Here is a 27,066-nt window from a genome sequence, read left to right as displayed (position 1 = left end):
GCGGGTGCGGAGGTCGATGCTGAGTGGTCCGTCCGTTTTTTTAATTCTTCTTGTTTCTCGTAGCAGTTTGTTACAACTGAGTGTCTCGTTAGGCCATTTCAGAGGGCAGTTAAGAGTCAACCACATTGCTGTGTGTCTGGAGTCAGATATAGGCCAGACCCTAAAGGACATTCGTGAACCAGATGGGTTTTTAATAACAATCCAATAGTTTCATGGTCACTATTACTGACACTAGCTTTTTATTCGAGATTTATTTAATTAACTGAATTTAAATTCACCAGCTGCCCTGGTGGGATTTGAACTCTCGTCTCTGGATCATTAGTGCAGGCCTTTGGATTATTGGTCCAGTATCATAAACACTATGCTACCGTTCCCTCTATGCTCCACATGAGTCTCCTCCCACCCCTCTTTAACCCTATCAGCATAACCACCTATTCCTTTCTCCCTAATGTATTTACCTAGGTTTCCCTTAATTGTATGTTATTCGCCTCAGCTACTCCTAGTGATAGCAAGTTCCACATTCTCACCACTCTCTGGGTAAAGGGTAAGGAAGTATTAGGATAGGTGACCAAAAGCTTGGTCTAAGGAGTAGGTTTTATAAAGTGCCTTAAAGGAGGAAAGAGAGAGGTGAAGAGGTTTAGGGAGGACATGCCAGAGCTTAGGGCCTAGTCTGCTGAAGGCACGACCACCAATGATGGGGTGAAGTCAATCTGAGATGGACAAGAGGCCAGAACCTGAAATGGGGAGCACAAGGAGTATAGTATAATATTAGGCAGTCCCTCGTATCGAGGATGACCTGCTTCCACACCAAAAAGGGGATGAGTTCACAGGTGTTTCAATGAGGGACCTGACATTCTAGGTCTCGAGCTACATACTGAAGGGTGGAAGATGCTTGTGCATAGATTCTTTTAACATGGGGTGGCCGTTGCACACCAGCCACCACATTGGCTTGACAGAGCTAGGTCTTGATCCAGTGGCAAGGGTTAACCAAGACGACTGGAGACCTGTTCTGCTGCATGGACCGAGTGCACACGCATGCTCCTACTATCCACAGATCGCAGTGTGGGCTGGCCCGTGCTGCCCCTGGGCCCTCGCCTCTCCTGGGTCCCGAACCCGCGCCTCTCCTGGGCGCACAAGGAGTTCTTGAGCTTCTCGCTCCTTTATAAATATAATTACAAAGACCATTGCAGACTCCATTACTGTAACTCCTGTGTTTGCAAGCTTGGTTTCAGCCAGGGATGCTTCAATTGGCCTCCACTCCCTGCTTTCATAGGATGAACATCCCCTGTGTTTCCTACTCTTGATTGTTATCCTGTGATTCCTGTTGTGTGACTCTGCCTATGGTCAAATAGCCTTGGCCATTAGCTGCTTCGGCCCTAAGCTCTGGAATTCCCTCCGTAAACCTCTCCGCCTCTCTACCTCTCTCCTTTTTTTAAGACGCTCCTTTAAACCTACCTCTTTGACCCAGATCTACCCTGATATCTCCTTATGTGGCTGAGTCAAATACTGTTTTATAACACTCCTGTGGGGACGCCTTGGGATGTTTTGAAAGTTGTTGTTGTGGAAGCCCACTGTAAATAATGGGCACTGGGAGCGAGGTACCAGGCAGTGCCCAGAGACTCTGGAGTACTACGCTGGCCAGCAGTCGAGGCTGTCAGAAGATGGAGGGAACTGGGTGAGAAAAGGGACCACTCAGCGCTGACCCACAAGCAGGATCCATTTGGGTCTGGCTCGGTTTTCGCTGGACTGCTCCAGCCTTTATTATGACATTGATGAGAGAGCCACAGCGCATGCTTTTTTATTTAATAATGCTATTATTTCTCAAGGGGGTATAAATCTTGCGTGGAGATTTGACATGGGGCTCTCTATCAGATGAGCAAGTCCTCTGATGTGCATATGTGGTGCCTGTGTTTGCTTAAGATTGGCTTTAGATGACTGCGGTGTCTGTGAAATGTAATCCATCAGGAAGGGAAGTGTTCCTTGTCTTGCAGTCGCCGACAGTTAAATAATTCACCTGCAGTATGTAACAGTTAATTGTGAGTCGTCCCGCAGGCAAATGGAACCCACAAATGAGTCTGTGCGCTCCCCAAATGTTTGATGTTTCTTTTGATGTGATCTATTTTTTTTTAATTGCACTGTCACTGAAAGTAAAATTCCTGTATGTGAACTGGGGCCAGTGTGGGGATATCCAACAGGCTGAGGCTAACCTCATCGTTTTGTGTTTTTGGAAAAAAAAAACATGTATCAATTTTTCACAAGTAAGCATCTTTTTAAATGTTTGAAGCTGAGATTTTGAGATCGATTCAAGATTCTTCTCTCTGGGTGGGGGGAGGGGGGGGCGCGTGTCCGCACATTCTGATAGAATTGGCTCCTGTTTACTTGCAGCAATGTTTATTATATGGAATTTTAAAATGAGTGGGAATTTGTAAAGTGTAATTAATTGATGTTTGCAACTCTAGTAATCAGTCTCCGCTATTGGTCAAAACCTAATTTTAAAAAGTAGTGTTCTGGGATGCTGACTATAATTTGAGCTATTGACTATCTACTGACTGTATATCCTGGGTTATTAAATATCTACTGACTTTATAAGTAAGCTACTGACTGTAGGAACATAGGATCAGAAGCAGGCCATTTAGTCCCTCGAGCCTGTTCAATGAGATCATGGCTGACCTGTGACCGAACTCCATATACCCGCCTTTGCCTGATATCCCATAATACATTATGGTTAACAAAAATCTATCAATCTCAGATTTAACATTAACAATTGATCTAACATCTGTTCCATTTGCGGAAGAGAGTACCAAACTTCTACCACCCTTTGCTTGTAGATGTGTTTCCTAATTTCACTCCTGAAAGGCCTGACTCTAATTTTTAGTCTGGCCCCTCGCCCTAGATTCCCCAACCAACTATGTCTTATTGATCACCATAATTTGCTACTTCCACCTTTGTTAAATTGGCAGCCTCCACCCCTACTTCAGCCCTTCTGCTGAAACCATTCTACATGCCTTGGTCACGTCCAGACCAATGGCCTGCTTTGTTGGCCTCCCATCCACTCTTCTCCCCATAAACTCCTCTTGCCACTTGTCCTGTCCTGAATCCCATTCATCAACACAGCAGTCCTCACTGACCTTCACTGGCTCTCCCTCTCTCATTGCATTGTCTTGTTCTACCTCTACAAACTCCAACAGCCCTATTACCCTGTTATACTCTCTTCTCTGCTTCTCTGCCTCTGCTAAGAGGTTGCAGGGGGACTTGGACAGATTACATGAATGGGCAAATGCATGGCAGATGCAGTATAATGTGGATAAATGTGAGGTTATCCACTTTGATGGCAAAAACAGGAAGGTAGATTATTATCAATGGTGACAGATTAGGAAAAGGGGAGATGCATCGAGACCTGGGTGTCATGGCACATCAGTCATTGAAAGGTAAGCATGCAGGTACATCAGGCAGTAAAGAAAGCAAATGGCATGCTGGCCTTCATATCGAGGGATTTGAGTATAGGAGCAGGAAGGTCTTACTGCAGTTGTACAGGACCTTGGTGAGACCACACCTTGAGTATTGTGTGCAGTTTTGATCTCCTAATCTGAGGAAGGATGTGCTTGCTATTGAGGGAATGCAGCGAAGATTCACCAGACTGATTCCCAGGATGGCAGGACTGACCTATGAGGAAAGACTGGATCGGCTAGGCTTATACTCACTGGAATTTAGAAGAATGAGAAGGATCTCATAGAAACTTGTAAAATTCTGACAGGACTGGACAGGTTAGATCCAGGAAGAATGTTCCCAATGTTGGGGGAAGTCCAGAATCAGGGGTCACAGTCTAAGGATAAGGGGTAAGCCATATAGGACCGAGAAATCTTTTCACCCAGAGAGTTGTGAACCTGTGAAATTCAGAAGTTGTTGAGTCCAGTTCGTTGGACATATTCAAAAGGGAGTTAGATGTAGCCCTTACGGCTAAAGGGATCGGGGATATGGAGAGAAGGCAGGGGTGGGGTACTGAGGCTGCATGGTCATATTGAATGGCGGTGCAGGCTTGAAGGGCCGAATGGCCTGCTCCTGCACCTATTTTCTATGTTTCTAGCCTTCCATTCATCCCCTCCCCCAACCCATTTCTGAAATTTTCAAAACCGATCAATAGATTTTTGTTGGATAAAGGTTTCAAGAGTTTTGATACAGATCAGCCATAATCTAATTGAATGGTAGAACGAGGCGCTGAATGGCCTGCTGTTCCTATGTTCCACCACCTCGGTCCAGAATTCAGTTCCTTTCTCTTCCCCCTTTATAACTCTTCTCCAGTCTCCTCACTCCAGCCAAGCTTTCTGCATCAGCTAATCTATTTGTGGCTCGATATCCATTCCAGTACCCATCAGTGAAATACCTTGGGTCGTTTTTTATATTAAAGGCACTAATCAAATTTGCATTCCAGTTATATTGACCTGGTTTATTAATACTGCTGTATCAGCTCTGCTGTTGCTGTCAGCATAATTCAAACCAAACACAAAAATAAATAAGATTTTTTTGGGTTGGGATGTGGGGGGGGAAGTGGGTCCATTTTTCCTTTTCTTCTCTTTTCACCCTTGGCTCCCCCTTCCCTGAGGTCAATGTTCCCTCTAATTGTTTTTTGGTGTGTGGCTGGTGGCCGCTCATGCGCGGTATTGTTTCCAGTGGCAGCAGCTGGTGAGCGTCCTGCACGGGACCTCCTGATTCCCTTAGGGGGAACATTGCCTGAGGTGGCACTTCACCAAGGTGGCTGTTCTTCAGGTGCCAGTCTAGATGAAAGGGATGGCGAGACATCGTAGCAAAGCCTGATCATGCCCTTTCCAGAAAAGGTCAAGAGATAGGGATCGGGCCATAAACCCTGGCTTCTTCTCCCTCCCTATCTCGGACACTAAAGTCAGTTGTGGTCCCTCAGCTGTTTTCTTTGTAGAGTTCTGCCAACTTGACACAGACTGGAGATTAAAACCGGGAGAAGAGCACAAGCTAGGCGCATAGGAACAGGAGGATGCCATTCAACCCCTCGAGCCTCTTCCCTCATTCAGATCATGGCTGATCTGTATCCTAACGCCATCTCTCCGCTTGGTTCCATATCTCCTAAATTCCTTGGCTAGCAAAAGTCTGCGATGATGAATTGAGCTAGCCTCTACTGCTTTTTGTGGGAGGGAGTTCCACCCTTTTCATGAAGTGTTTCCTGACTTCTCTCCTGAATGGCCTGGCGCTGATTTTAAGGTTACATCCCCTGTACTAGACTCCCCCACCATCCCTCTATCCTATTAACCTTCCACATTCCAGGGAATACAAGCCAAGTTTATGTAATCTCTCCTCATAATTTAACGCTTGCAGCCCTGGTAACATGCTACACTCCTTCCAAGGCCAATAATTAGTGAGTAAAGGAAAGAACTTGCTTTTCTATAGTGCCTTTCATGACCTCAGGAAATCGCAAATCACTTTGTAGCCAATTAAGTACTTTTGTGGTGTTCTCTATCAGACTAACATCCCCAGTATCGAAGCACTGACCACACTCGACCAGCTCCGTTGGGCGGGCCACATTGTCAGCATGCCTGACACAAGACTCCCAAAGCAAGCGCTCTACTTTGAATTCTTACACGGCAAGCAATCCCCATGTAGGCAAAGGAAACGTTTCAAGGACACCCTCAAAGTCTCCTTGATAAAGTGCAACATCCAACATCCTCATCGACACCTGGGAGTTCCTGGCCAAACACCACCTCAAGTGAAGGAAGAGCATCCAGGCGGGTGCTGAGCACCTAGTGTCTCGTCGCCGAGAGCATGCAGAAGACGAGCGCAGGCAGCGGAAGTGTGCGGCAAACCAAGCTCCCCACCCACCCTTTCCTTCAACCACTGTCTGTCCCACCTGTGACAGAGACTGTAATTCCCGTATTGGATGTACAGTCACCTGAGAACTCACTTTGAGAGTGGAAGCAAGTCTTCCTCGATTTCAAGGGACTGCTTATGATGATAGTGATGTGATATAGTTACTTAGGAATGCATCTCCCTGACAACGGAGGCAGCTTGAGCCTGGAGCTATTACAGGTCTGACTAGGACAAAATGAGAAATTAAAAAGTAATAAAATTATGACATCAAAAGGATGGAGGACAGTGATTGGTTCTTACAGATTAATTGAATCACTGGACAAGGAATGAATCTTAAAGACAGCTAATAACTGATTTGATTTGATTCAATTGCTGATTTTCTAATGTTAACTTAACTTATAATTATGGTGTATATTAATTTTATTTAATTCTAATACATTTTTATTATACTGATTTTACTATTGTACACTCATTATTTACAATGTAATTAGAATTTTTTTTTTGCCTTTTTGTCTATCTGTGTGCGCATTTTGGCTGCTGCTTCGGACCCGAGCCTTTAACACTTCCTTCTCACGCTTTTTCTCTCTCTCACTCAATGGTCAATATCTAATGTTGTAAAATTGCTGTGAAGCGCCTTGGGATGTTTTACTACGTTAAAGGCGTTCTATAGATAAAAGTTGTTATTTATTATTTGAATGGCCAGGCCCCTTTGTGAAACATTTCTGTTTGCTTCACCTGCACACCAGTAAGTTGCGCAGACTGGAATTCGGGACAATAATGTTGAACCTGCTGCTTCCTCTTTCAGACGTTTACTGCACAGAACCTTTCCGAATCCCCTTTGCCGGGAAAGTGGAATTTTGCTGCTTCGATAAAACTGGCACCCTGACGAGTGATAACCTGGTGGTCAGAGGGGTCGCTGGGCTCAGGTGAGCATTCTTTGTTTTCTTGCCAATCTCCCCTCCTCTTCCCCTCCTGAAGGTATTGACTACTTCATGGAGCACAGTTGCACGTGAGCTGGCCAGATTACAGTACTCTCTTTTCTTCTCTTTCCACCTTCCCCCACAGTCCTGAAACTCTGCTTTCCTCCAATTCTGGCCTCTTGCGCTCCCCGATTTTTCCATCCACACACCATTGGTGGCCGTGCCTTCAACTGCCTGGGCCCTAAGCTCTGGAACTCCCTCCCTAAAACTCTCCACCTCTCTACCTCTCCTTGTCTCCTTCTTTAAAGCGCTCTTTAAATCCTACCAAGCTTTTGGTCATGAGTCCTTGTGTCGCCTTATGTGGACTAATGTCTTGGTGTCAAATCTTGTTAACCTTTCTGTGAAGTGCCTTGGGACGATTTACTACATTAAAGGTGCTTTACAAATGCAAGTTGTTCTGCTTATATATCATTTGTTCTGCGAGTGCCATTCAACCTGTTTCCAAGCCTGCCCTGTCGTTACTGTGCATGCCTGGCTCCCGAGTAAATGTGCGGCTTCACTTGCCTTCCAATTATTCTTCTCACTCTGAGGAAAGCAGCTGTATTGGTGCCTGGCTAAGATTGGGAGCTTGCTATGCGTGTATCGCAGTGTGCCACCCTACTCCTGTGCAACCAGCGCAGGACACTTTGAAACTCCTTCAGCTGCAGTAAAGCGGGAGCTAACAGGATAGCAGTCAACAGTATAACTAGATGCAGAGGTTTCCATTCACTTTCACCATGGAGTCGAAACCCACCTCGCACTGTTTGGAGGGGACGGTGACTTGGGATGCTGCAGTAAAATCATTGAATATATTTAAGGCGGAGATGGACAGATTTTTGAGCGATAAGGGAATAAAGGGTTATGGGGAGCGGGAAGGGAAGTGGATCTGAGTCCATGATCAGCATTATCTTATTGAATGGCGGAGCAGGCTCGAGGGGTCAAAAGGCCTCCTCCTGCTCCTATTTCTTATGCTCTTAAATCAAAGGCACCTCCGAGGTCCCTGACCTGTTGTAAATGGAATAAACTTTGGCTAAGTCAGCGGCCCAGTTTAAATGTAAACAGGGGAGGGGGATTTCACTCTCTCTCCCAAGAATCAAGAGATAAACACAGTATTGTCAGTGTGTGTATCTCTTGATTCTTGGGAGAGAGTGAAGTCCCCCTCCCTGCCTCCACCCTCCCCTGTTTACATTTAAACTGGGCCGCTGACTTGGCCAAAGTTTATTCCATTTTTAGAAAATATTTTCATGATCACATTTCTGCCCCCAACGATTCCTGGAAGGTACCAATTATCTGCAAAATATTCCATATTGATTTAAAGTGAGGCACTGACGCCAAAAGTGCTGCTGCATCCCGGGTCCAGCTAAAAAAAGCCATTGTGTTGGTGACCTGGTCGGAATTCGTTGTATCTGCTCCCAGTCATACACTGAGGCTCAGGGGGAGCATCAGAAAAGCTATTGTGCTGAAGAATTTTAATATAACTCTTCGCCAGACTCCGAGGGAAATACAGATATCGCCACAAGGGTCTTTGGAATTCTGTCTTTTTTTTTTCCCCTCCAAAAAGGAGCTCTGATTGCAAAATGTAGGAACCAGGTGACCTGTGCGCTGGGAGAGCAAGAAGGGGCCCATTGTTCAGAAGGCACAGGTGCAGCCAGCTCCCCCTGCATATTGGGTCAGGCTCATAAGAGAAGAGATGAGAGATGTCTGAGGGCTGGAAGGCGGTCCTTGATCTCGATCTGCATGCTCACCTACATGAACTTTCAGCGGGTGTGTGTTACGGTCACAGTACAGTATATCATTTGTTGGTAGAATTATGGAATGTGGACCTTTTTGTTTTTTTTAATCATAGCTGTCACTTTTCCAAGTCTTTTTCTCTTAAAGCCCTGGGTGCCCAGTGCGAAGGTGGCATTGAAGAGCGTCTGTGTCCTGAATTGGCCTCCACCAGCGCGCACACTATGTGCTTTGACTGCGTCCTATGTCAGTGAGCGGTGCCTGCTGTTGGACTACTGCCAGAGATCTAACACTCAAATGCCAGTGTCGGGGTGATGCAGGACCATTTTTTTTGTGTGCATTATGTGCTCAAGATGAGGGAGGTTGTTGCTGGGGAATGGAAAGCTCGGATTGCTATTCTCCAGTGCCAGCGTCAAACGCTCCCAGGGCATGGGTTAGATACAGGGTAAAGCTCCCTCTACACTGTCCCATCAAACATTCCCAAGGCAGGTACAGTGCAGAGTAAAGCTCCCTCTACCCTGTCCAATCATGTCTTAGTAGGGAGGAGGTCAGCTGATCTAATCATGTGCTGAAATCTCCAGAATTTTGATTGTCACATTGCTGCGAGCAGGAAAGGCTTTACCTATTTAAAGTTATTGAGCAGAAGCAGGATTTGATGCGACGGGGGTTTAATCTGGTGCTCCCTTTGTTCAACCTTTCCTTTTGACTTGCGCAGCAGATCCCGAGATGGATTTGTAAAATGTGAGCAGATAGCCCTGAAACAGTCTCTGCATTGCTGGCACCCTGTTCAGTGAAGATGCATATTCTATTCATTTCACAAATTGAAGTTTTTTTCCAGTGATTTGTGACCCTCGCCATGGATATACCATTAAAACAGATCCCCAAGTGATTCCTATCAACTCCAGTATAACCATTGCCTGAAATAGTCAATTTTCAAACAAGGTGTGAGAGACACGTGTTGGCAAGTTGTTTTCAGTGGCCTACAGTGACCCCTAAAGAGCTTTGAAGAAATTGCAGCCATCCTGCACAGAAATGAAGTGAAACTACAGCAACCTTTAACTAACAGTCGTCTTTAAAATGTACAGGTTGAACACCTCTTATCCGGGATTCCCTTATCGGGCACCTCCCCTCGTCCGGCACCATTCCCAGCTGCCGGGTGGCGCATGTGCAGAACGCAGCCAGCCAAAATCCTTCATTTCCCCAGTCTCCGAACATACATTGTTTTTTAAAAAAAAGTCGTACAGGGTACTCGCCAATAGTTTTTCTCCTCTATGTCAGGGTTATTGGGTGCCTCCTCCTTGTTGCCCTGCTGGAATTCCTACAGCCACAGTCCTCGGGCCAGCCGCTCCTCTGCTCAGCACTACCTCTGGGGGATCGGGCCTACTCGGGCCGCACAGACTCTTCGGGGCCCACTCGGGCCGCCGACCTCTGGCCACCTCCCATGGGCCGATGACCTCCCCTCATCTGGCACAGGCCAGGTCCCAAGGTTGCCGGATGAGGGGATTTTAAAATTGCTGCTTATGTTTTTCTTAGTCTGCCTTCCCTTACTTTTTTGTGTTCACTGGACTGACTACAGTATTGAAGCCCTGCATTGAAAAAGGTACCATCCTTTGCCTGAGATGTTAAACGAAAGAAATCTGCCCGTATTCTTTCACTGGCAATTAGCTGGTGTGTAGCAGTAGCCTGAAGTAATACTTTTTTTTTAATAAACTATTCTTCTTCCAACTGGAAAGGGCCTGGCTTCCGCTTGGTGACCACGTGACTGAGATCGGGAACTGAGTGTACAAAGTGACTGACCTCTCTTTACCGCGAGTCATACTTTCTCTGTCTTTGTATCTAATCCCTCACCCACCCCACACTAGTGAGAATGCTCCAGGCATCATGTGTGGGGCCGGCTTGATGGACAAGCTGATCTTTTCCTGCCCGTCATTTTTATGTTAGTTTCTTGGTCCTGATACAGCAAAGTTACTGGACCAATAATCCAGAGAACGTGTGTTCAATGACACTGCGGCAGTTTAAGAATTTGAATTTTGTTTTTTAAAAATTTGGAAATAAATAGCTGGTATCAATAAAACTGACCATAAAGCTATCAGATTGGTGTAAAAACCCAGCTGGTTCACTAATGTCCTTTTAAGGGAAGGAAACCTGCCATCTGGCCTATACGTGACCCCAGTCCCACATCAGTTGACTCTTAATTGCCCTCTGATGAGACCTAGCAAGACACTCCGTTGTATCAAACCACTACTCGGTACTTCAAGAAAAAGGCCCACCAGCACCTTCTCGGGGGTGGATAATAAATACTGGCCTTGCCAGCGACGCTCACTTCCGCAGAAAAGATTTACGAGAATGATTTCAGGGATGAGGGAATTCAGTTATGTGGATCGACTGGAGAAGCTGGGGTTGTTCTCCTTTTGAGCAGAGAAGATTGAGAGGAGAATTGATAGCGGTGTTCAACATCATGAGGGGACTGGACAGAGTAGATGGAGATGCACTGTTCCCATTGGCGGAAGGATCAAAAGCCAGAGGACTAGCGAACTGCTCTTGCAGAGAGCGGGCATGGACCGAATAGCCCCCTTCTGTGCTGTAATCATTCTATGATTCATTCTAAGAATGGTATAAAAAAAAATTACTGAAAAAAAAATATCCAAATGCTGCAAGCGTTAAAGCTCAAAATCTAATTCCCAGTACTGCCAGCAGAATCTGTTAAACACTCTGCAACCTTAATTTGTACTCTGGGACAGTTACTCACAGGATTTATTACTAACAGCATTTATTACTGCATTTGTGGCTACTTGGTACAGTTTGGAGCGAAGCCATAACATATTATGAACCTGCAGCAGATGCTCCCGAAACTCCTCTGGACTCGACTGGGATATGACTGCGCAGAGATCTCGCGTTACTGATCCCTGCGGATCTTTGTGTCCTGATTTAGGATTTGTTTACCACCGAGGCAGCAGTGCTAAAAGCAAACCTCCGCATTCTCAAAATTAAAAAAAAAACACGCTAACCAATGAGAATGACCAGTGCATGCGGGGGTGAGTTGTCGGAGCTCGGCAGCAGCGGTCCTGCCCTCCTGGCTGTTTGTTTAAATAAAGACTTCATTCACTTATAGTTCAAGTTGGTCATTGGGTGAGGGTTTTTTTTTAAAAAGAAAATCTATGCGTTATGAGGAAAAGGCAACATGAGGAAAAACTTTTTGCTTTGAGGTGTTGAAGTTCTGAGTCGAATGTACAGTGTAGCTAGACTACTCTTGAAGATGCTGTATTTAGAGAAAGAAAGATTTAGATTTATTTAGTGCCTTTCACGCCCACTGGATGCCAATGAAGTAGTTTTGGAGTGTAGTCACTTGTAATGTGGGAAACACGGTAGCCAATTTGCGCACAGCAATGTGATAATGACCAGATAATCTTTTTTGGTATGTTGATTGAGGGATTAATATTGGCCAGCACACTGGGGGTAACTCCCCGTTCTTCAAAATAGTGCCATGGGATCTTTTACGTCCACCTGAGATGGCAGATGGGGCCTCGATTTAACGTCTCATCCGAAAGACTGCACCTCCAACAGTGCAGTGCTCCCTCAGCACTGCACTGGAGTGTCAAATTAGATTTTTTTTTTGTGTGTGCTCAAGTCCCTGGAATGGGACTTGAACCCACAACCTTCTGACTCAGAGAGTGATGATGAATGTTTCTACTCTCGTTGCAGGGAGGGGAAGGAGTTGGTCCCGGTGTCAGAGATTCCCCTGCAAACACACCGTGTGGTGGCGACCTGTCACTCGCTGGTACAGATGGACGATGGGACGTTGGTCGGTGATCCCCTTGAAAAGGCGATGCTAACCGCAGTTGACTGGACACTCACAAAAGGTGAAGCGGGTGTTTTTCTATTTCCATCAATACGGTGCTGTGAAGATGGGCACATTCTCCATTAACTGCGGCGGCTACCAATACAAAACAAATGGGCAAAGATGTATATGGGGGGATAATTGTGGAAATACCTGGCGTTCCCGGAGGAACGTAGGATTGCGGTCAGAGACGGTAATTTGCTATGCAGCGTACAGGGTTCTGTATTCAAGTACATAAACGTACCCTGGGATCACGTGCGCCTGGACCCCCAATGACTATCTGGTATTCTCATTGATAATGAGAGCTTTGTTTGAACAAGTTCCCAATGCTATCAATGAGAAAACCCCTAAAACAAGAAACACAACACACACAATTTTTAAAAAAACACCTATTTAAAATTAATTAAAATTGAATGTAATTAATTGTTTTAGGAAAAAAAAAATATTTGGGGGCTTTTTTTAAAACTTGTTTTAATAGTTAAAAATAAACTTATCTTAATGGGACAGGGTTTTTAATATAAAAATAATTAATTAAATTTAATTTTTCTATGTTGTAAAACTCTTACACTGGTAAAAGTAGGTTATATGCTGGGGAGGAGTTCTGAAAATAGCCCAAATCTCTGCCCCGCGGATGTTCTTCCTGTGGGGATGTGGAGTATCTGTCAAAAGAAATTTTGACAGATCGGAAAAGCTGGTTCGTGGCGAATGCAAATCGCTCCCCGAGAACCGGCTTTCTTGAGGCCTCGCCGGGTGCGAACACGCTCCGTACGGACCCAGAGAGGCCGCAATGTTCGGCCCATTGTTTCTGAAGGTGCTCAGTACATAGTGGTTTCATTATTATCATCATCATAGGCAATCTCTCGAATCGAGGATGACTTGTTTCCACATCAAAAAGTTCACGGGTGTTTCAATGATGGACCTAAAATTCCAGGTCCGAACTAAATCTTGAAGGGTGGAAGATTTCATTAATGGTGCTTTGGTAACTGGAATTCGAGTTATTCGCTGCTGCAGTTTTCAATGGTATAGCTATCTTGCAATGTAAGTTTGCTTGATGAACCAACCCATTTCATTTCTGGGGACGTCCCCTTCTAACCAGGACAGGATGCAAAACTGTGGTTACTGTATGGTTATGTGTGACTTGCTTTCTTGCACAATATCCCTCGAATGCTGCTTTCCTTTTGCTCTCTCTCTCTCCCCCTGAGTTCTGTTTCCCCCCCCCCTCGCCCCCTTCTCTCCTGACGCGCAAGCTCCTGTGGTCAGTTTTCCTCTGAGCTTCCTCCTTTTGTCTCTCTGACTTGCTCTTCCTACTTGTGTTGAAATTGAGACTCGTCTCATTGTGTCTGACTTTAAATCATTCTTTCCCAAGAGTTCAGAAACCTTGAACCTCCCTTCCTCGGTACTTTACTTCCAGATTTAGTTAGTCGTCTCTCTCTTTCTTGCTTCAGTGATATCCTGCAGGTGGTGTCTTGATGTAAAGAAATCCACCTGTTTTGCAGCCTCGCCGCTAACACTTGTTGGTTTGGCTCAATATGAAAATTATGGACAGGAGAAGACCCATTGGTCTATCCAGCCTGTTTCTCTTAGTTGTGCTGCCCTCTGCATCACATTATATACACTCTCCACAATATTCCTTATTTAAAAAATAAATAAATAAATTTGGACTACAGGGCCCCGTTAAAATTCAGCTCACGCACGATTTTTGCTTTTTAAAAACCGGTGAGCTGGTGGTCCAGTCAGCTGCACAGCCGTGCAGCTTAAAGGGATCCTCAATCCCCACCCTACACAGAATCATGTAAAATCTCCTAGGAGAGATGAAAAAAACATTAAACTCCAGACTAATTAAGGGGCAGGGAATCTGGATAATTTCCCCCTTAGGCGATCAAAATGAGTCTAGATCATCACATTGACCTTGATTGATCTTACAGGAACCTACTTCCAATATGCGGTGATTTCCACCTCAGTCAGAAACCGGTCCAGTTCTCCCTTGAAGGAGTACAGTGAATCACTGTTCACTGCAAGAGCTGGCAACCTGTTGTAGATCTCTAGAATCATAGAAATTTACAACACAGAATGAGGCCATTTCGGCCCATCGTGTCCGTGGCGGCCAAAAAAGAGCTACCCAGCCTAATCCCACTTTCCAGCTCTTGGTCCGTAGCCCTGCAGGTTATGGCATTTCAAGTGCATATCCAAGTACTTTTTAAAGGTGGTGGGGGTTTCTGCCTCTACTACACTTTCAGACAGTGAGTTCCAGACCCCCATCACCCTCTGGATGAAAACAGTTCCCCTCAAATCCCCTCTAAACCTCCAACCAATTACTTTAAATCTATGATTCAACCCCTGGTTGTTGACCCCTCTGCTAAGGGAAATAGGTCTGTCCCATCCACTCTATCTAGGCCCTTCATAATTTTATACACCTCAATAAGGTCTCAGCCTCTTCTGTTCCAAAGAAAACAAACACAGCCTATCCATTCTCTCCTCATAGCTAAAATTCTCCAGTCCGGGCAACATCCTCACAAATCTCCTCTGTACCCTCTCTGGTGCAACCACACATTTCCTGTAATGTGGTGACCAGAACTGCATGCAGTACTCTAGCTGAAGCCTAACTTGTGTTTTATACAGTTCAAGTATAACCCCCCCTTGCTCTTGAATTCTATGCTTCGGCTAATAAAGGCAAGTATTCCGTATATCTTCTTAACCACCTTATCTACCTGGCATGCTACCTTCAGGGATCTGTGGACATGCACTCCAAGGTCCCTTTGTTCCTCTGTACTTCAGTGTCCTACCATTTAATGTATATTCCCTTGCCTTGTTAGCCCTCCCCAAATGCATTACCCCTCATTTCTCAGGATCGAATTCCATTTGCCACTGTTCTGTCCACCTGACCAGTTCATTGATATCTTCCTGCATAACTTTCTGCAGTTTACTATTAGAAGAACTGGCGGACATCCAACCCAGTTCTGCCCTTGCATAACTTGTAAGCATGACCTAACCTATTCAGTTGAAATAATTGGTCTACATAAACATAAACTAGTCCCCTTATTATTTTATAAATCTCGATCAAATCACCCTTAAGTCTACGCTTCTCAAGTGTGGAGACCCTGCTCGTTGAGCTTATCTGGGTAACTAAGGTGTTTTAGAGTTGGAATTAATCTTGTGGCCCTCCTCTGCACCCTTTCCAGAGCCTCAATATCACCCACCATATGAGGAGACCAAAACTGGATACAGTATTCTAACTGAGGCCCAACCAAGGTTTTGTACAAGGACAAAATGGTACGCTTTGTTTTATAGTGAATTGTCCTGTGTAAACACTCTCGAACCTTGTTCGCTTTAGCTTCACAGCAGTGGTCAGGAACCTGCAGAGAGTGATGCACTAAAACCCAGATTTCATTCTTTCACTACTGACTCGAATTCTTTCCCTGTAGGGTGTATGTATGTTTAACATTTGACCAGCCCACATGCATAACTCTGCACTTTTCTAAGTTAAACATAATTTGCCAAACACTGACCCAATCCCTCAGCACAGTTAGTTGCGCTTGTAGTCGAGCATCCTCCAGAGTCCTGCGTCTCACGCATATCTTGGTATCGTCCGCAAACTTGTGGATCATTTCCCCACGACACCTACACCTAGATCATTAATGAAAATGGCGAAGGTCCTAACACCAGTCCTTGCGGGGCACCACTGGTAACTGGTCTCCAAGCTGATCCAAATCCATCAACAAACACTTTCTGCCCACGGGCTTTCAGCCAATTCTCAATCCACCGGAGCAGATTATCTCGCATTCCATATGATTCTAGCTTGCAGAATAACCTATTGTGCGGTACCTTATCAAAGTCTGAGTAGACAATGTTTGGCAGGGTACCCTCATCCACTAAGTTGGTGACTTCTTCAATCAATTTCCAGAAGCTATGTTGGGTGTCTCTATAAAACCTTCTCTATCTAAGTGGTTATAAAGTGTATCCCTAATGATTCTCTCGACCGTCTTGCCTATTACTGACGTCATGCTAATGGCCTATAGTTACCTGGTTCTAACTTTATCCTCCTTTTTAAACATTGGAACGATGTTAACCTTGCAGTCTGAGGGAACCATCCTCGACTCCCAATGAGCTATTATAGATCCAGGCAGGGGGCCTGTCCCATCACTTGACAGGACCCTTGGGCGAATATCATCTGGGCTGGCAGCCGATATTTTAAAGTTCATTTCTCTTAATATTAAAATAGACGAGGATATTGTGTTTATTAACAGTTTAATTGTTAACAGCCCCACTTACAGTTTCAGGAGCGAAGCGATGCAAAAACATTTCCAAAGCTGCTGTATCGTTTCGATAAGCCCGTTTCAAATGTTATTGTTCAGTCGCCTACTGTGCAGAAATGTTGCCTCATTCCTAGTACAGTGCTGAGGGAGTGATGCACTGTCTGAGGTGCTGTCTTGCGGATGAGACATTAAAACCGAGGCCCCGTCTGCCCCCTCGGGTGGATGTAAAAGATTCTGTGGCACTATTTTGAAGAAGAGCAGGGGAGTTACCCCCGGTGTCCTGGCCAATATTTATCTCTCAATCAACATAACAAAAACACATTAAATTGCTGTTTGGGAGCTTGCTGTGCGCAAATTGGCGTTTCCCGCATTACAACAGTGACTAAATTCCAAAAGTACTTCATTGGATATAAAGCGCTTTAAGAGGTCCGGTGGTTGTGAAAGGCGTGATATAAATGCAAGTCTTTCTTTTCTTTCTCACTGTTGACCTTTATTCCCCAGATGAGAAGGTTTTTCCCAAAAGCATCAAATCTCAAGGTCTGAAAATCCACCAGCGCTTTCACTTTGCCAGCGCACTGAAACGCATGTCAGTCCTCGGCTCTTACGAAAAGATGGGCTCTCCGGATCTGCAATACATCAGTGCTGTGAAGGGAGCACCTGAGACACTGCGTAGCATGGTAAGGAGCCTGGCCAGGGCATGGAGCACCATGTGAATCTGGAGGGATGTGTCTGGGGTTGGGGGGCCGGTTTCTACTGTTTTGCATTGACATGGTAATCATGTGTACAAAAACTGCTCTTTATTTCGCTGTAACAAACAGCAGAAGTTTTATTTCTCCCCTCTCCACTCCCCTCATCCCCCTCACCCTCACCGCACAGTTAATTGTAAACCACGGTTGCTTCTTACTAAAAGTGACAGTGCACTCAATTAAGATAAAATTCGAGAGGGGGCGATGAAGCAAAATTTACCCATCGAGTTATGATCTCGAAAGCACTGTCTGAAACGGTGGAAAAAGATTCAGTTGTAACAAAAGACAATTGGATAAATACCCCGTCTAAGAGCCGGCATAGGCGCGATGGGCTGAATGGCCTCTTTCAATGCTGCGAGATTCTATATCTACGTAAAGTTGAGGTGGCGCAGGTCATCGTAGAGCAGCGGCAATGAGTTAGGTTCTCTTCCCAAATGTGCGTTCCACTGCCTGTCTGAGATGCTGGGCTGAGGCAGTCGAAGTGCCTGCTCCCTGCGGGGGAGTGACAGCAAGGCCCAAGTCGCACGTCTATGTCTTTCAGGTGGGTTAGGACTGGCTTTGGGATGAAGTGATCCGTTCACACTTCATCAGTGATGTATGGCACTGGGCAATGAAGGAACATAAGAAGCAGGAGTAGGCCGTTCAATAAGGTCATGGCTGATTATCAACCTCAACTCTGCTTTCCCACCCGATCTCCATATCCCTTGATTCCCCTAGACTCCAAAAACCTATCTATCTCAGCCTTGAATATATTTAGAGACTCGGCATCCACAGCCCGCTGGAGCAGAGAATTCCAAAGATTCACAACCCTCTGAGTGAAGAAATTCCTCCTCATCATCTCGGTCTTAAATGGCCGATCCCTTATCCTGAGACTGATCCCTGGTTCTAGACACTCCAGCCAGAGGAAACATCCTCCCTGCATCTACCCTGTCAATCCCCTTCAGAATTTTGTATGTTACAATGAGATCACCTCTCATTATTCTAAACTCCAGAGAGTATCAGCCCATTCTACACAATTTCTCATAAGACAGCCCTCTCATCCCAGGAATCAAAGAAACCTAAGGAGAGGAAAGGTTTAACCTAGAGGATAAGTGCAAGCTTATGTATAAATGATAAAATTTATCTTTGAAAAATCAGGAATGTTTTTGAGTACATTTCCATTGTATAGCCTTGATTTTTGGTGCCAAAAACCATAATCGAACACCATCTTTTGACCATGAAAATGTCAGGAAGCTAATAAAAAATATATTATTCTCAGTTGTGAACCACAGATCCAGTGCTTCCGCAGAAAGAGCAGATGGGGGCGGCTCACCTTCATAGGTATTTTTGTCACTCCCTTTGAGGAAGGACCTGACCGCCACTCCATGCCGACCGCCAAGGTCTTGGCCAGGATTGGTGACTAGCCATGAGAGGGCATTGGCACAGAGCCATCTCGTGCTGTACCAGGTGCTATCGTGATGCTTCAGGAATCTTGTGGTTAAATCCATCACTGGTTTGGTTTTATGCATCGTATTATACGAGGTTTTATTGATTTTAATGTGTATGTGGTTGTTTTCTAGTTCTCTGAGCGCCCCCATAACTATGATGCTGTCCACACTGAGATGTCACGAGAGGGATCGCGTGTATTAGCCTTGGGATACAAGGAGATGGGATACCTCAGTCATCAGCAGGTAAAAAATATGCTTGGACTTCTTATCTTGGCTCACTTATCAGCAGATAAACAACTTCTGTCCAGGTAACCATGCTGAACTGTACAGGTGACTACAGATAGCAGTGTTAATAATGTCAATGTCCTGTACCAGTAACATTGTCCTGCACGGTGTAAGATTTGATCACTGGTCACAGATTACCCAAAAGGGTCGAGGAGTCATTGGCAGTTTTATTAAGGAGCAACAGTTCAAATACAACACACGATCAAGATAGACTTTGTAAATACACGACCGTGACCAGCAGCTGGGACCGGTCTCGATCGGACAGAAGGCTGGCGTGCACAATCAACTCTTCAGCTTACGGCCTTTCTTCCTCTTTTCTAGAGCCGCCAAGAGTGTTAGCTAAGGTCAGCATGGATCCTCCCTCGGAAGAGTGTAAGACGATTCTCACTCTTGGAAGTTCTCCCCTTCACTGTCTGAGCTAAAGCCTCTTTAGGTCTCCCTTTTATTCTCTTTTTAGGGGTGGGCCTGGAGTAGAATATGGACTAGACTATCTAACCTGTAAGGGCTCTTCTTTAACCAAGGTACCCAATGGTATGTCATGTTCTTTGTCTTACCTTTCAGATAAAAACCCTCCCCTTAGGGGTCTCATGCTTTTCTCGCATGCCTCTCCTGTTTATACATTCTGAAGGCCCATCCATTTGATTTCCTCCTATCTCACCTGTCCCTATCCTCCCAAGTTTGGAGTCCAACATTCTGTTTTCGGCCTTCAGATGTTTGTAGCTGCTTGTTATCAGCTATTTATGTTCATGCTGCTCATGTAGCTTTAGCTATGCAAAACTAACACTTTCGATCCATTATCAGATTATTGTACCATGGAATGAATCAGTATATTCCCAAAGATATCCTACATTCTATTCTCACACACTGGTTAACAAAACTGCTTTAAAATGCGCAAGTTAAACAAAGTCAAAATCCTAACTTACAAACAGCAGATAGCTAGCCTGGGAATAAGTTTATATATGACTGTCACAGTGCAGAATGTTATAACATCCATAGGGAACCAAAAACATAAGCAAATTATAAGCATCTATCCAGTTATTCTAATACTAGTCTGACGAGACTTTTTCCTCAAGTTCTGATACAATCATGTAAACATAGTCTTATTTGCGTCACAATTTCATTCGCATAACCATATACATTTTAGATACTCCTCATTTCTAACAACAGGTAACCATTTTACTTCAGACACCAGCATGGGCACCACAAATTCAATATCTGCTCACTACAGGTAGTACATTAAATTCTGTCTATATTGTATGCAGACTGGACTTGGAACATTAGAGGAATGTATTCAGACAAACGTTGACACCGAGCCAAAGAAGATTGTTTTAAGGGTCATCTTAAAAGAGCAGAGAGAGGTGTAGAGGTTTAGGGAGGGAATTCCAAAACTTGGATCCTAGGCAGCTGAAGGCATGGCCGCCAATGGTGGGGCGATGGAAATTGGAGGGGCGCAAGAATTGGAGGAGCGCAGGATAGGTTGTAGAGCTGAGGAGGTTACAGAGATCGAGAGAGGCGAGGCCATGGAGGGATTCGAAAACTAGGATGAGCAATTTAAATTTTAGGCATTGCCGGACCGGGAGCCAATGTAGGTCAGTGAGCACAGGGGTGATGGGTGAGCGGGACTTGGTGCGAGTTAGGATGTGGGCAGCCGAGTTTTCGATGAGCTGAAGTTTAACTAACCTGTGTGTGATATGAGAGCTAATGCATGCAAATCTTAATCCTCCCGTACTTTGAAAGGGGTGTGAATTTTATGGGGCAGATTGGTGCGTCTTAGAGTTTTGTATTTCTGCAACGAATCCTTGCCATGCCCCATCGAGCAAGCTTTTGGGTCATTGGATTCCCACCAACAGCTTGACTGGTTGTGTTTGAGTGGAGTGGTGATGTGTTGATGGGCATTTCAGTTCTGCTCTCTCACTGTGACTGGGAGTTGTACCAGAGCAGCCTGCCCTAACCCTAATCCTAACCCTGATAGCATCCACTCTTCTTGTGAAGAAGCCTTTGCCCTTTGGTCACTGTCCATGCACAATTTGTCCTGAGCCCTATTTCGGTTTGAGTCAGTGGAGTAATATTTACTGGGTCTTGTGTGGTTTCCAAAGCACAGGTTTTTGCATTCTTTTATATATTTTAAAAAAACACAAGATTAGGATCAAAATTGGCTCTGTTACTGTAAATTGCACTGATGCATTAAAATTCTGGAGTGAATACTGTATGCTTAGGAAAGGGAGAGTATTCATGGATGAATGTATTCATTGCCTGGTGTGGTACTGAGCCTTAAAGGCCCCAAGTTGGAGCTAAGCCCGCTGTTATCAGCCAGGACAGTGCTTCCTGTAATCTATTGTGTCCTTGCTATCAACTTTTCCCATTTTACGTGTCCGAATTGCATCAGTGGGAATCACACTCACCCAATTCAGAAGGTAATGGGTTCAAGCCCCATTCCAGAGACTTGAGCATATTATCGAGGCATTCCCTTTAGTGTAGTGCTGAGGGAGTGCTGCACTGTTGAAAGCGCCGTCTTTCAGTTGAGAAGTTGAATCTGTCTGCAGCTGGATGTAAAAGATCCCATGGCACAGTTCTCTTGATATCCTGGCCAATAATTTTCCCTCATCCAACATCACAAACAGTTTAATTGCTCATTGCTGCTTGAGAAACCTTGCTGTGCCCAACTTGTGTTCCTACATTATAGCAGTGATTGCACTTCAAAATTAAATTGGCCTGAGGTTGTGAAAGATGCTATATAAATGCAAGTTCGTTCTTATTATAAATTTTTGTGTTGACATTTATAATGACAATTTCCTCCAAAGAAAGGAAGAAAGACTTGCATTTATGTAGCACCTTTCACGACCACCGGACATCTCAAAGCACTTTACAGCCAATGAAGTACTTTTGGAGTGTCGTCACTGTTGTAATGTGGGAAACGCGGCAGCAATTTGCGCACAGCAAGCTCCCACAAACCGCAATGTGATAATCTGTTTTAGTGATGTTGATTGAGGGTTAAATATTGGCCAGGACACCGGGGATAACTTCCCTGGACTTCTTCGAAATAGTGCCACGGGATCTGTTACGTCCACTTGAGAGAGAAAACGGGGTCCCGGTTTAATGTCTCATCCGAAAGACAGCACCTGCAACAGTGCTGCATGAGGGTGTCCATCTAGATTATGTGCTCAATCCCTAGAATGGGACTCGAACCCACAACCTTCTGACTCAGGCGAGGGTGCTACTCACTGAGCCACAGCTGGCTATATAAATTCTATCCTCCTGCAGCACCTGGTGGTAGGGTTTAAATACAGAGCGACATGTTTTCCTAGACTGTTTCCAATCTAAATGGAAAATTTACCTAAAGAATTGACAATGGAAATATAAAAATAAGAACCGAATGTATGAGTTTAAAATAGGGATTGAGTTACATCTGCACGCCTGGTCCAATTATACTCCGCTCTTCTAACCCGCTTCATCTGAAAGCTTCACTTGGTCTTTGTTTTCCACGTGCAATGACACAGGGGATCAGTTGGTCGCTAGATTAAAATGACACTTAAATTTTTGCCATGAGGGAGATAGAAACTTCTATTTTGTCCAACTGGAGGCAGGGTTACTGTTCTTGGGGTAGTTGAGATTGGGGGGCCTTGCATTGCATCCTGTATTGATATTATTGGTTCTGTTTGCTGTGATAGTTCTAATGCGCAGAAACCTCTTTTACCTTGTTCACACAAGCCACTTTTACATTGCACTAGGTGTCACACTAGTGCCATACTCAAGCCTTCAGAGACTTGTGTATTTAATGAGATGTTAATTTGCTTTCCAATGTTCCTTGGCAGTCGGCAGGACTGTGTGGTTTGGAATTTTTGCAGTAATAGCCTTGTTCATGTGGTAGTTAAGTGTTGGTGCTGCCAGATTTTTTTGCTTTCCACAAGAACTGTTAATTTTGTCCCCGTGTTTCTTTCTGCCCCCTTCCCAGGTCCGAGAAATATCCCGCGAGAAGTTGGAGTCAGACCTGAAATTTGCTGGCTTCATGGTCGTCTCTTGTCCCCTCAAGGCAGATTCGAAAGCGGTCATCAAAGAGATCCAGAATGCATCACATCAAGTAGGTGTGCCTTCCAATCAGACTGCATGCAGTAACGGTGCTTCTTGCAGTGGCCTCTTGTCAGTTACTTTGTTGGCCAGGTTGGCCTCCACAGTGAAGTCATTAAGGCCTATTGGCAAATGATCACCTCACTTTGTTGCATCTAGCAGCGAGTCGAGGCTTCAGGGGGGCAAGTGCCTAAAATAACGATTCGTGATATTTCAAACAAATAATGGCGGCTGTTGCTGGGTGGGCAATGATCACCTTAGCAACACACTAATATAGTTGGCTAACAGACCTGTTGTTGACTTTTCATTTTTGAGAACCCTCTAATATTTCTTGCATCTAAAATGTTAGTGCCATTGGGAAAATATTAATCCCCAGCTCAGCTAAACTTAGCCATGAGGTACAGATGCATTAATTTACATTGTACAGCTTTAATTAGATTAAGTAACTCTGTTTTTTCTCTCGTTTCTTTTCCATCTTATCCTTCCCTTTGATCTATTTTCTCAATCCTGGTTGGTTGGCTTTCTGTCACTGTGACTGTGTTTCTCTCTCTTCCCCTCTCCATCTTTCACCCTCCTTCACCTCCCTCCCCACCCCCCACACTCTTTCTCCCTCTCTCCTCCATTGTGTCTGTGTCTTGTCCTCACTCTGTTTCTGTCCATGTCTCTCTTTCCCGGTTTGTCTGTCTCTCTGCAGGTAATTATGATCACTGGTGATAACCCACTGACAGCCTGCCATGTGGCCCGAGAGCTCAACTTCATCCAGAAAGCGCATACACTCGTCCTTCAAGCACCACAGATTAAAGGTAAAGCTGCTGCCTTACCTAATACTCATAGCCTGATGAACTTGATTGAGTTTTAAAGGGAGCAGAGAATGGGCTGGTTTTACTAATTGCTGCAAATTTTTGTGTGTTTTGTTAATTTGCAACTAATACAGTGGGGCTAGCTGAGCTGCCGATGCACAGAGAATGTAATAATAGGGCAAGGACACTTGGTGCTGTGGGTTAGACACAAAGCCTGGGACCAGGCAGAGTGGTCGAAGGCTCCTGTTTGTCGGCTGAAAGGATTTGTATGATTTTTTTAACTCAGTTCTTGGATGCAAGTACGGTAGCATAGTGGTTACGTTACTGGACGAGTAATCCAGAGGCCAGGACTAATGATCCGGAGACAGGTGTTTAAATCCCACCACGGCAGCTGGGGAATTTAAATTCAGTTAATTAAATAAACTTGGAATAAAAAGCCAGTATCAGTAATGGTGACCGTGAAAATATTGGATTGTCGTTAAAAACCCACCTGGTTCAGTATAAAGGAAAAAATGAGGGTAAGGAAAGGGACATATACTGAGTACATGGACAGCAGTGTCAGCCGTGCCTCAGTGGGTAGCACCCTCTCCTCCGAGTCAGAATGTTGCGGTTCAAGTCCCATTCCAGAGACTTGAGCACACAAATCTAGGCTGACACTCCAGTGCAGTACTGGCGGAGGTCCCTTCTTTCAGATGAGACTTTAAACTTAGTGGCCTGTCAGGTGGATGTACAAGATCCCATGGTCGTAATGAAGAAGAGCCCTTGAATCAACATCACTAAAAAACAGGTTATCTGGTCATTATCACATTAGCTGCCACATTACCCATATTACAACAGTGACTACACTTCAAAATGTACTTCATTGGCTGTAAAGCGCTTTGGGATGCCCTGAGGTTGTGAAAAGCGCTATATAAATACAAGTCTTCTTTTAGGAGAGGAGAGCATGACCAGGGAGAATACAGAGATTAGCAGTGAAATCAAAAAACAATTCAGGGGGTGAAGAGGAACAATGAAATTAAATCATCAAGGAACATAAAACAAAATACTAAAATATTCTACAGGCAATTTTTATATTAAAAAGAAAAGTTGAGATGGAAATAGAGCCACTAGGGGACGGACAGGATACAATCACAGACAGCAATAGCAAAATAGCATAAATATTAAATAATTATATTGTTCCAATATTTACTGAAAAGACTGATCAGGTGGGCATGACATCAGAAGATGAGATTAGAAATTATATAACAGCATTTAAAATAAAGAGAAATTTTAAATAAACTAATCAAACTCAAGATAAAACCCCCTGATCTGGACTGATTGTATTTTAAAATAATCTAGGGAAGAGATAGCAGAGGCACTATTACACATTAATTTTTGAGAAAAAGGTGTAGTGCCAGAGGACTGGCGGCTAGCTAATGTTATACCTATATTTAAGAAGGACGACAGAACATGTCCGGAGAACTATGGACCAGTCAGCTTAACATTGGTAGTAGGAAAATGATGGAATCCCTACTAAAAGAAAAAAAATAGAAAAAAAATCTAGAAACAACAAATATAGTCAACATGATTTCAAAATGGAAAGATTACTTGACCAATCTCATTGAATTCTTTGAAGAGGTAACACAAAGATTGGACGAGAGTAATGCAGTAGATTTAATATGTCTAGATTTTTAAAAGGCCTTCGATAAGCTAATAGGCTAATGAGTAACAAAGAAAGACTTGCATTTATATAGCGCCTTTCACGACCACCGGACATCACGAAGCAGTTTACAGCCAATGAAGTACTTTTGGAGTATAGTCACTGTTGTAATGTGGGAAACACAGCAGCCAACTTGCGCACAACAAGCTCCCACAAACAGCAATGTGATAATGACCAGATAATCTGTTTCTGTTATGTTGATTGAGGGATAAATATTGGCAGGAACACCGGGGTAACTCCCTTGCTCTTCAAAATAGTGCCATGGGATCTTTTACGTCCACCCGAGAGGGCAGACAGGACCTTGTTTTTTTAACGTCTCATCCGAAAGCCCCCTCAGCACTGCACTGGAGTGTTGGCCTGGATTTATGTATTCAAGAAAAATAACAATTTATGTGCTCCAGGTTAATGTTGGTCCCTTAAAAGATGAGAAGGGGGATTTAATAATGGGAAATGTGGAAATGGCTGAGACCTTAAACAATTATTTTGCTTCGGTCTTCACAGTGGAAGACACACAAACCATGCCAAAAATTGCTGGTCACAGGAATGTGGGAAGGGAGGACCTTGAGACAATCACTATCACTAGGGGGGTAGTGCTGGACAGGCTAATGGGACTCAAGGTAGACAAGTCCCCTGGTCCTAATCAAATGCATCCCAGGGTATTAAAAGAGATGGCAGAAGTTATAGCAGATGCATTCGTTATAATCTACCAAAATTCTCTGGACTCTGGGGAGATACCAGCGGATTGGAAAGCAGCTAATGTAACGCCTCTGTTTAAAAAAAAAAAAAAGGGGCAGACAAAAGGCAGGTAACTGTAGGCTGGTTAGTTTAACATCTGTAGTGGGGAAAATGCTTGAAACTATCATTAAGGAAGAAATAGTAGGACATCTAGATAGGAATAGTGCAATCAAGCAGACGCAGCATGGATTCATGAATGGGAAATCATGTTTAACTAATTTACTGGAATTCTTTGAGGATATAACGAGCATGATGGATAGAGGTGTACCGATGGATGTGGTGTATTTAGATTTCCAAAAGGCATTCGATAAGGTGCCACACAAAAGGTTACTGCAGAAGATAGAGGTATGCGGAGTCAGAGGAAATGTATTAGCATGGATAGAGAATTGGCTGGCGAACAGAAAGCAGAGAGTCGAGATAAATGGGTCCTTTTCGGGTTGGAAATCGGTGGTTAGTGGTGTGCCACAGGGATCGGTGCTGGGACCACAACTGTTTACAATATACATAGATGACCTGGAAGAGGGGACAGAGTGTAGTGTAACAAAATTTGCAGGTGACACAAAGATTAGTGGGAAAGCGGGTTGTGTAGAGGACACAGAAAGGCTGCAAAGAGATTTAGATAGGTTAAGCGAATGGGCTAAGGTTTGGCAGATGGAATACAATGTCGGAAAGTGTGAGGTCATCCACCTTGGGGGGGGG

At 44.4% G+C, this 27,066-nt stretch overlaps 1 protein-coding gene across 1 annotated transcript in view; it reads left to right on the top strand.

The window, feature by feature from the left end:
- Window positions 1-27,066, top strand: part of atp13a1 (ATPase 13A1) — a 94,042-nt gene that overhangs the window by 37,927 nt on the left and 29,049 nt on the right. Inside the window, exons 12-17 of the mRNA XM_070867379.1 lie at window positions 6,638-6,758; window positions 12,222-12,379; window positions 17,112-17,287; window positions 18,916-19,026; window positions 23,021-23,146; window positions 23,828-23,936. Coding sequence (XP_070723480.1) covers window positions 6,638-6,758; window positions 12,222-12,379; window positions 17,112-17,287; window positions 18,916-19,026; window positions 23,021-23,146; window positions 23,828-23,936 — 801 coding nt within the window. The remainder of the gene's footprint in view (window positions 1-6,637; window positions 6,759-12,221; window positions 12,380-17,111; window positions 17,288-18,915; window positions 19,027-23,020; window positions 23,147-23,827; window positions 23,937-27,066) is intronic.

This window comes from Pristiophorus japonicus, chromosome 24 (assembly GCF_044704955.1).
Source record: "Pristiophorus japonicus isolate sPriJap1 chromosome 24, sPriJap1.hap1, whole genome shotgun sequence".
NCBI classification, from domain to species: Eukaryota; Metazoa; Chordata; class Chondrichthyes; family Pristiophoridae; genus Pristiophorus; species Pristiophorus japonicus.
This window is presented reverse-complemented; position numbering and strand designations above follow the sequence as displayed.